At 31.6% G+C, this 11,436-nt stretch overlaps 1 protein-coding gene across 1 annotated transcript; it reads right to left on the bottom strand.

Annotated features, from left to right (window-relative positions):
• Positions 1-387: 387 nt before the first annotated feature.
• On the bottom strand, positions 388-1,769 carry LOC124539427 (serine protease inhibitor-like). The gene has a single exon (XM_047116821.1). It carries the CDS (start codon positions 1,614-1,616, stop codon positions 420-422), a length of 1,197 nt encoding a protein of 398 aa, XP_046972777.1. The 5' UTR covers positions 1,617-1,769; the 3' UTR covers positions 388-419.
• Positions 1,770-11,436: the final 9,667 nt, after the last annotated feature.

The following is an 11,436-nucleotide window of genomic DNA, read 5'->3' as shown; positions in this document are numbered from 1 at the left end:
ATGAAAACAGAATGATTAACCCAAACCCATGATCTATGGTTAAGAATCACCTGTAAGTAACAAGAAAATGTTTATAATGTTATTATTTTTACCTGTTTTTTACTATAAAAGGTAAAAATAATATGTTTATTAAAATGCAATATCATTTAAAGCAAATTTTCTACAAAAATAGCTTAAGGTAAATATGTAATATTCATTAAGTACTTTAAATAGAAGATAAAAGATTTAATTTATTTTTTAATGCTTGAAGAAGCTAAAGTATTTAGAATTGTATTTAAATATATAATAATTGATATACGTTCGTTTTTTTGTTCGTAATTTTAATTTTAGACTAAGTACAAAACAAAAAGAGGGAATTTGATTAAATACTTAAAAAAAAAATCAAAACAAATCACAAATTAATTTATTGAACACATTACTCACACAAGTTGTGGTTCCGCATACACACCGGCTAGTATTATTAATCCAGTCGATCTATCCGTGATGAAAAATGCAAATTCCTTATTCGCTTCAAAGCGCTGCCCTAAAATTCTATCCTCTAAACCGACAACTGTTGAAGCTGCTGCTACAGTACCTTCTTCTGTGACATCGATCTCAACGTTTTGGACGGTTTTCGATACAAATAACGGACTATCAGATATTCCTGGTAATTCTGCTTTTTCAGCGTCAAAAATCCGCTGTATCCCGCTGTACTGTAGAGGACGGATCAGATCCGTACGAGAGGAAATCGTGAATCGGGGTATATAACAATCTATTTCCGGCGGGCTACCGTTTAATTTGTATTCATTCATCCAATCTAAAGGTTGTGTCGCTAAGTTATTTAACATCGATTTCAAAGACAATCCCTCGAATGGCAGAAGAATTAGCATAGAAAACTCTTCAGATTTTCCGTAAGTCATTTCTAAAATTTGGGCACCAATGAGCTCTGAATCTCCGAAGTTATGGGGCGCCTTATGGTACATCATGTTCACCGTTCCAATTGTTCTACCTTGAGTATCGTAAAACGCATCCGGTCTCGTTTCACTTGGATCGAAAGGATACGTCCAACTCGCTTTGAAATATAGCGCATCGACTAATATAAGTTTTAAATCTTGAAGAAGTTCTGGTTTCACTGCTTCACGGATTCTTCCTTCTGTTGCAACACACAAATAATAATTTATATCATTGGCAAGTTTAGTTGTATTTGTTGTATCCACGGTGTACACATCTGTGCTATAATAATTTGCTGATTCACAAAATTCGCGATGTATTTTAAAGCTGTTTTCCGCGAACATCGCTGTTTGGCTTTTTAAAGTCACATCGTGATCCTCGCTCTTCAATAGGTTCACGATCGCTGAATGCAGTTGTTGTGTTTCCCGTAAATCATTTGGCAGTCTTAATTCTCTCATTAATTCCGTGAAAGTCTCTCCCGCTGATCCTTCAGCTAGCAACGAGAATATATTCCACACTGATAACGGAGACAGCGCGACATTCTTGTCACCGAAGCTTTCTTGAAACGCGTACACATTATTTAAGAATTTCAATGTGAACTGGTTGATTTCATTAAAGTTTATACCGGCGAGATCGTCTGTTGGTGCAGATGTAACAATGCTTACGAGTACAAAAAGTTTCCACATCCTACGCGACTTGATGGTTTCGAGTTTAACGCAACACTGCTGTGCTATAAGGCGATTCTATCAATTTCAATGGGATTTCTCACGCGTACAATGAATATCATTAGGCTCGTTAAGTAACGTTTATGGTTCCGAGTGAACTATGCGTATTTATTAAAAAATACTGGTATTTATGGGATCGTATTAATGTATTCGTTTTGCCATTCGTTCCAAATAGGGACTTAAAGTAATAATTTTGCAATTATATCAATTTACGCTATAGTAGGTACATCGTGATAAAGCCGTTTGTTTTTTTTTGTATTGATTGATCCGTCTGTTTCTCGAATGTATTTTTTTCTATAAACCATAATCGGTGATTGGTTAATTTATATGATTTATTCATTAATAGACCTATCACGTTTCCATTAATAAATAAGTGTAATAAAAAACAATTCTAAATCATCAAGAACACATCTAATAAAGTTCCGTTATGAGTTTATTTTATGTTGAATCGAAATGAATGGACAGATTTTTTTTATTAAGGATATCGTTTGTCTGTCTATGCAAGATAATGCGGAAATAATTGAATGCATCTTGATTAAATACCAACGTTTTAGTAGCTTGTATTTTCAGCTGATATTATATGAATATTTTGTAAATAATAAATAAATATTATACGGATGATTTATACGTTTATTTATTAATAAAATAATTATACTCTCATGATATCACTATTACTAATAAATAAATATAAAATTCGCGTTTGTTTAAAACAGTTTTTTTTTTAATTTAGTACCATGTAAGCTGCATGTTACTCATCCTCATTTGGCACCAAAATTATGAAACCTTATTAAAATGATTTTTTTAATGGGAAATAGTTACAATATAGTAAACATTAGTTCATTTAGAATTGGACTTTATCGAAAACAATTTCATCTAATATGTTTATTGCACGAGTATTTTGTGAAATAAAATATATATAATACAGATGATTTGTATGTATATACACTCTAATTATATAACAATGACTATGATAATTATATGATGACTAATGGCTTAAATATTATTTTTTTTGGTAGTGGTAACTACAGTTTCTTGTCGGTATCTTCTTGCATCAAATATCTGAGCCATTGTGTGACATGTATTAAATTTAAGTCACTATATATTCGAATCTAAATTTAATTATTCGTTGGAAATTAATTGAAAATAAAATTTATGATACTTATAATATGAAGAAGCCTATTTTGTCTGTCTGTTGTTTTATTTGAGTCAGTGTAATTGCAGGCACAAGGGATATAACTTTTTAGCTTAGATTATTTATAAACGATCTTTATTACATTACTCTTGATATAATACTATACTAATGGATGTGGAGTTGTGGTCAACTGTGAGCTATATTTTCTCGACGTGTTCTCAGCATTTTCAGCCCGTCTTAGCATTTTAGACCATACGATTCGTAACATTATGATATAAGGGATGTTTGTTTGATGTATATATTTATTGATTTCCAATTAGAATGCCCACATAAGATATCATATATTAGTGAAATAAACACTGGTCAACTTTTTACGTATATAAGATGAAATAATTATAACATATAAAAATATATTAAAATATATAACCTAATTATATATTAAAAATAGACGAAATTAGCTATCAAAATGTTAGTATTATTTTAACTTTCAATAAAATATATTAGTAAGTCAGAGTTGCCAATAAAAAAAAATGTTACTGCAGTTTGCAAATATTGATTTGAAAGTTTAACCTTAACACTAGAAACATCTTTTTATAAGGAATTCTAATAAATGTCGCAATATTTACATAAATATGTAAATTAATTATTCTTATGTAAACACTTATGAATATTGTATAGTGACCCACATAATCTAGACGTACATAAAAACATATCTATCGATGCAGCCTTTTAATTCACTAGTATTACTGACTGCAATATTTTATTATAAAGATATACCGCGGTTTTACGCTTCAATATTATTTATTTACATATAGTTACATGATTCATAATTTCACATTGTTCATTATTTATTTATAATGAGTAATGTGAAATTATGAAGTAAGGAAAACCATTTTGTTATCAATATGACTCATTCCAGTATCAAAGTACAAATAAATATGACGTCACGAGATATAGTGCTTGTCACAACATGTTTAATATTAATCAGAATTTTGTGGCGTACCTCAGGGGTCACTTTTCGGTCACTTGTTATTTCATATGTTTATAAACGACATCCACGAAGCTTCCGGTCATTTATTTTATGAGAACTGTTCAGATGATGTCCTGTTTAGAAATATTTTAAGCTACTTGATAGATATAACTTTTTACCACCGCTCATGTACATCTGCAACACCTGAGGCCTTGCAGATGCGTCGCCGGAATTAAGGAATGTTTTAGTTCTAGTGTTTTACAGACATATGTATATGTGATGACAGTTTCTTTAAATTTAGTGGTAAACCTAATGTCATAAATTGAACAGTAGCCATATATTCTTGTTTTATTTCATAAACCGATTACACGAACGATATGTTCATAAAATTTATTTATTTATCAAACTTGTAAAAATTAAACCTCCGGCGTAATTGGATGTGTTTTTCGTTCGCTCTAATTTAAAGTGAACGGAAAAATATTTTATTAATTTAATATCATTTCAAATTTTATTTTTTTGATGATTTGTCCTGTTTTTGTAAATTTTACTATTAATTATTACGTTATGTAAACAAGTGATTACGTATTTCTGGTTACGGATGTAGAGCTTAATGAGAAAACATAGGTTAATGGGAAAATTTGCTTAGTTTTAAATATAGAATTTGATTACTATTTAATAATTAATTTTCAATTGCAATAATTGCTGCTGGGAATATATCAAATACAATTCAGTATTAAATTATAACATGGATAGATATTTTAAATTTGTTTTTTTTTTAAAGTGCTGTAATATCGAATATAATATCGGGACACAATCCTGTAACGATATCTAAACCGTCTGGCATTAAATAAATAAATATTTTCCTTCATTTATGTTTAACGAAAAAATTGGTTGTCGATTGATAAACAGTTATAACCTTCTACAAGCATTTATTATCCAGGAAAATAGAAATTCTTTCACTAGCAATGTGCTGCTAAAAGAGGCTCACAACGTCAAGGATTAATTCTTATTCAAGGATTTTTTTTCGATACATTACTAAAGTAAACAGCCGTAGGTTTAAATATTGCTTGTATAAGAGAATTAATCGAAATTTTCTTTTTAAATAACATCCAAAATATATGTTTGAAGATCACTGATATATTTCCACATGTACCTGGACTATATTAGAACGAAAATTTGAATTCATTGTACAGTTTAATACAATTTCGTAATGTTTTGGTCCATCACTATTGTCTCAAGACGAGGTCGTCCTAACAATCTGCTTTTCCGTTCTTTGAACGTTTTGTATGTCCGGAAACCTCGGTGACCTCATTCAAAAGACTAACTAGGTCAACATACTTATCGGTATACTCAATTGGTTTTTGTTGTTATCTTTTATATATTTGGTGAGGTGGTTGGTTGTCATATAATAATAATAAATATGAGACAACATCACATACATTACTCTGATCCCAATGTAAGTAGCTAAAGCACTTGTGTTATGGAAAATCAGAAGTAACGAAGGTACCACAAACACCCAGACCCAAGACAACATAGAAAACAAATGAATTCTCTACATCTACATCATCAGGACATCGGACTGGCGTACCCATGAAAATGGAACTTGAAAACAGGTGTACGTCGGAGCTCGTCAAAATATGTTATATTTTGACGAGCTCTGTGGTCGTCATAATATGGTCGTCGTCATATGTTAGGCAAAAAAGTAGCTTATGTCCCTTTGTTCCTTGGAGTATAAATTTGTATGAAATTTCATCAAATTCGGTCCATTGGTTTGGCCGTGAAAGAGTGTCAGCAGAAAGAGAGAGTTGTACATCAGCGCCTATTTATGATACGGAATTCGAGAATTTCGTGCTTTTTAACTGACGTCAATAGAAGAAGGAAGACGGTCGATTTGTTTGTATATTGATTGTTGTTGATTTGTTATTTATATTACCTTAGAACTCCGTCCTTTATGAAATAGATTTGGATTTTGTTTGGGTATAGTTCCCGTATGGTCCCAATTATACTTGAAGATAAAATATTATCTTCAACAGTATAATACTGGATGAATTAACGGATACGAATAATATTTATAATCTGGGTGCACGGTAGTGACTCCGTCAAGTCTGATTGGAGTCTGATTTCGTCACAGAATCGCCGATGATTTCCTAATGTCATAGAGAGATGAAATCTGGTATGTAAGCTAGCATTAGTACATAAATACCTATATATGTATTTAGTAAGGTCTTGTAGAGTTAAAAATACATGAACTGATAAATTTTTGAAAGTACGAGTCAGATTGTCTCCTCTTTAAAATATTTTACTTGAACATAGTTTTGGTTGGATTTAATTTTTAAAGTAGTCTTTGATTTCGGTTTACTTTTGTTTGCAATCTTATTTTAATGGTCAACAAATCTTTCGTTACATTAACATCATATCGGAAAGCATGTAAGTAATGAAAATAGAATCGTTTAAACGGCGCGGATGTACACATACAGATATGAAGCATCATTTTATATATTTATAATGATTTGTAAAAGTTTCCATCGTTTCAACCTTATCAATATCAGCTATTCCCAGCTTGAACTATGGAAAATGTATTTTCATATATTTGCATAAGAGATTCATGTACATGCGGGTTTTTGAATAATTGAGCTATCACGCACTGTATAACAATTACAGTCTGTTACCAAGTGATGACAGTTCAATGACCTCTGGTGAAGGTTGCCATTTATAATAACTTGGTGATAGGGCTTTCTGTAAACCTATCTGGTAGAAATGGGCAATATTTCTTACATCGTACCACTGAACATCAGATAGGCTATGGCCAGTTTACTTAAACCATAAAAAACTTATAACTTATATTATCGTTGACAGCTGTTACTTTGATTAAAGTAAACGTAAAAGTAAAGTGTATTGATTGATTTAAAATTAAAAGGTCATTGAACTAAGATTACTCTAACTGTTTACACATATCAAAGAAATTTGTCAACTTCTTACCTGGAATTGATTACATCAATAAATCTTTGTAGGGGTCAACGCACCGTCCAATATTAATATATTACGAAATTTAACTAACAGCATACTATTATTGAATAAAATATATATTTGTCATTCATCTTGTATCATTCCAATTCAAACCACAGATTTAAGACTTTAAACATTATATAATTGTTGTGACGAGTAATGTCTTCTTTTATTAGCAATTTGCAACTTTAATTGACATTCCACAGCGAAGCAATGACACCATTAAAGTATTTTAATGTCTGTGATTATATTTTTAAAGTAAGACTTAAATTAACAAAATGTCTGAATTAACTTTATAATTACCTAATATTGTTCAGATATGTTATGTGGCGATTATTACGTTTGTTAGTAAATACGAATGTAACTCCGCCTGTTAATCTGTCTGTAACCACCAAATAAAACTTAATTTGATATGTGAAGATCACTTAAACACCTAGTAAGAACTTTTTATAGTAAACATCTTAGAATGCGAGCGGAGCTACGATTGACAACTAGTATTTTAAATATAAATGTAAAGAATATAATATTAAATTTTACCTGGCATTCGTGGATTATAAAAAAGCGTTCGACTCTATAAAACACACAAAGATTTGGGAAGCCTTAGAAACACAAGGAGTGGAGAAAAAGTATATTCGACTGATTACCAACATATATAAGAACATGAAAGCAAAGATAAGAACTGAAAGAGATGGAGATTTTTTTCCAATAAAAAGAGGAGTAAGACAAGGTGATCCTATGTCATCCAAACTTTTCTCAGCTGTTCTCGAACACGTGTTTAGACGTCTCGAATGGGATAACTACGGATTAATTATCAACGGAGTGCGATTAAACCACCTTAGATTTGCAGACGACCTTATAATAATTTCCGAAGATTCAAAAAGTTTACAAAAGATGTTAGAACAACTGGTGTATGAAAGCGATAATGTAGGACTGTCAATGAATACGGCGAAGACCAAAATAATGTCAAACTCGGAAAACACCCCTATAATTGTCAATGGAAAAACCATAGAATACGTAAAGGAATACACGTACCTTGGACAGATCATATCCCCAACAGATTTGGCATCAAAAGAAATTAATAACAGAATCACTTTGGCATGGAAAAGATACTGGTCCCTCAAGGAGATCATGAAAAACCCACTCGTGCCACTGAAAGCAAAGAGAAAAATATTTAATACGTGTATTCTGCCGGTTATGACATATGGTTGCCAAACCTGGAGCTTAACTAACCATAACATACATAAGTTAGAAACTTGCCAACACAGTATGGAACGGAGCATACTTAACATTAAATTAAAAGATAAAACTTAATACTATAAGAAAGAAAACTAAAATTACGGATGTTACTTACTATGTTAAAAAAACTAAAATGGAGGTGGGCAGGCCATATGATTAGGAGTAATAAGGATAAATGGTGTAAGGACGTAACAGAGTGGTGCCCGAGACAATACAAACGAAGGAAAGGGAGACAGCATCGTAGATGGGAAGATGATTTCAAAACAATAGCGGGACATACTTGGACGAGACAAGCGCAGAATCGCATCCGATGGCGAGCTCTAGGGGAGGCCTATGCTGGACAGCAAGACAATCTTCATGTACCGGTGTCAAATAATTAAATAAGATTATTTTACAAAAATTGTATGAAAGATTGTTAAATAAAGGCTATTATTATATTATTATTTTAAATATAATCTACACATCTAATAACATTAGAGTATCTGTTTGTAATATTAAAATAAACATTTTTACTAAATAAATATTAATGTATATACGGTACATATATCTCTCTCAAAGTGCGCCAAAGTTCTCCGCCATATGTCATCTTCAAATCATCTAAAATCCACAACAGCGCGATTTTTAAGACATTCTCTGCCTCACATAAGGACTCGGTGGAACCAGCTTTCCGAACCATTTCGATTTGGACCTTCAAGAAAAGACGTACTCATTCCACAAAGGCCGGCACAGTACCTACAATCCTGGGTGTTGCTAATGTCCAAAAGCGGTAATCACTTTCCATCAGGTGAACCCCCTGCTAGTTGGCAGATCCGGGATCTCCTCTCTATGGCAGTTAGGACGGATGTAGATTTAAATTAAAAATGACGAATTCAACTCATTGAACATTTCATTAAACAAATTATTCCATTCTATAGAATTATATTACAAGCTTAGTCGAGATTACTGGATGTAATCATAACATGATTGATTGTATTGAATCATACAATGCACGTTATGTAACTGTCATGTCAAGGATTTTGGAAGATTGTACCTACAGATTTCGCTATTGGCTTACATCTCAGTAACTGCGTATGGTTTTGTCATATGATAAGTATGATCATGTGTATCATTCGTCGCATTTTAAAAATAGGTAGGCTGTCTGGCAAATGGGCTACCTAATCGAGCCATCTTTACACTTCTTATGTACTGTAGCAATAAAGAATATAACCCTCACTAAGCAGACTTCGATTAAATCTCATTTTGTAAGAACTGGTAATACAATAACGCTTTAAGAAGAATCTGTTGTATTAAAATATTAAACTTAGCACTAGGAAGCACAGTATTTTAAGCATGAGTTACATATTTCTACAAAGTATAAAACAATGCCGCTCCCTGACTCTTGTAAGTTTAAATCTTTTAAACTACGCAATAGATTTTAATGTAGTTTTCATAAATAAACTGATTGTTTCAAAATAATGTTTTTTTTTATACCTATGTAATACGTGCCGTACATATTATAGTAGAGAATACCTAACTGAAAATATCGACTTTCTTGCCTAGAAGAAAATAAATGTAAAAATCAGTTTAATTTATTGTAAGTTTCAATCTCATGTTCTAATTTTTGGTAATTTCTTGTGTTGGATTATGAGTCTTGAATGAGAGTTCTAGCTGGAGTAAAAATTCCATCGTTAAATGACGAGAGACGAATCAACGCGATTATAATTAAAACAAAAGACTAACTATGCGACGGGCGGGTTAAGAAAGATTGCGTTCTCAAATCCCGATAAGCCTCACTAAGTTTCATGTGCTTATACGAACGCCACATGAAATGCTCTGAAGCGGGTTGGTGTAAACCAACCCGCATTAGAGCTGCGGGTAAATTGTTAGGCCTAGTCCTTTAGAAGATTGTAACGCCCAAAAATTACGAGTTCTTTTTATACAATTTTGAGGTTTTAAATGTTGGCGTCATAGGTCGAGTGCTAAATTCCTTTTTTTATGAAATAGGTTGGCGGACGACCACCTGATGGTAAGTGGTCACCATCACCTTTAGACAATGACGCTGTAAGAAATATTAACTATTCCTTACATCGTCAATGCGCCACCTACCTTGGAAACTAAGATGCTATGGCCCTTGTGCCTGTAGTTACACTGGTTCACTCACCCTTCAAACTGGAACACAACAATACTCCGTACTGTTGTTTAGCGGTAGAATATCTGATGAGTGGGTGGTACCTACCCAGGCGGGCTTGCACAAAGCCATACCACCAAGTAAATTCACCAAGTTCTTCTACCATGAGGCCTGCTACCTGGGAGAACCTAGGGAATTATGCTTCTGGCTAAAATGTTTTGAAATACTCTCCAACAAGAGGACACAATGCGTAAAATGTACGTAATTACTATTTAATCAAAAAAAAAAAAAGTTTCTTCAAATTGTATTTTAATCAACCCGTATTACTTGACATATTAATAAATAATCATTGTAGGTTGTATAGCTTTTAGTTTTGAGTCATATGAAATCATAGAATTATAAACATCTAATAGGTACTTTTTGGTTTGACGTCTTTATAAATAAATGTAGATTTTTTAAGAGATGCGAATTGTATTTCTTTTTAGGCAGATAATTTATTGTTGTAGCAAAGACTGTAAAATATAAATATTATGAACTATTATATAGATGTAATTATTTGAAGTTCTCGTTATACAGAAGCTTTGTCGTCATTATATACTTACAACGCTATCTATCGGACAGATTCAGTACTAATGCTCATTCATTGTTGAAGTTTATAGATGAGTTATTCTCTATTCATTGTATTAAACTATTACAAGATGTCGTGTGATGCCTGGTTTACTATGAATAGAATGGATAGTGTTGTTTAATGAAATATATTTTTTTTAATATTTAAAATGTAGATTTATTCAATAATGCTCAAATTTTTACACAATATATACAATGTATATAATATACTTACGATTAATGTTAGCTGTCAAACTACTGATGTAGTTTTTTAGCGGATAAATAATATATTGTAATAATAAAATTATATGTATTTTTTTCTTAATATTTTTTACCTTTTAAAATTGATACAATTAGTACCTATACCTAATTAAGTAGTTTTTTTAGATAAAGATTATTATAGATAAAGGGAAATCACATCAAAGTCCAATTGGAATAGGAAATCATATCAAAAAAACATAAAAACCTTTTATATTACAGCATATAATCAATTAATTATTTTTTTATAAAATGTAGGTATCGTGAGACACCTCGTTTAAGGTCTGCTGTCCATTTGAGGTTGACCATGCTCCAATGCCGGCTGGATAAATATTTAGCAAGTTTTCATCTGACACATTATTCATGATTTCCTATCTAGATTTTTACTACTTAACTGTATATTCAAATTTATCAAATGGACTTTCAATATTAGTATAGATTATAAAAAAAGTGTTATACATGTTTG

This window comes from Vanessa cardui, chromosome 22, assembly GCF_905220365.1.
Source record: "Vanessa cardui chromosome 22, ilVanCard2.1, whole genome shotgun sequence".
Taxonomy (NCBI): domain Eukaryota; kingdom Metazoa; phylum Arthropoda; class Insecta; order Lepidoptera; family Nymphalidae; genus Vanessa; species Vanessa cardui.
The sequence above is the reverse complement of the archived record's forward strand: the minus strand, read 5'-3'. Positions and strand labels throughout refer to the sequence as shown.

Bases quoted from the DNA above. Each gene is read 5' to 3' on its own strand.
- LOC124539427 (XM_047116821.1), bottom strand. From the start codon at position 1,616: ATGTGGAAACTTTTTGTACTCGTAAGCATTGTTACATCTGCACCAACA.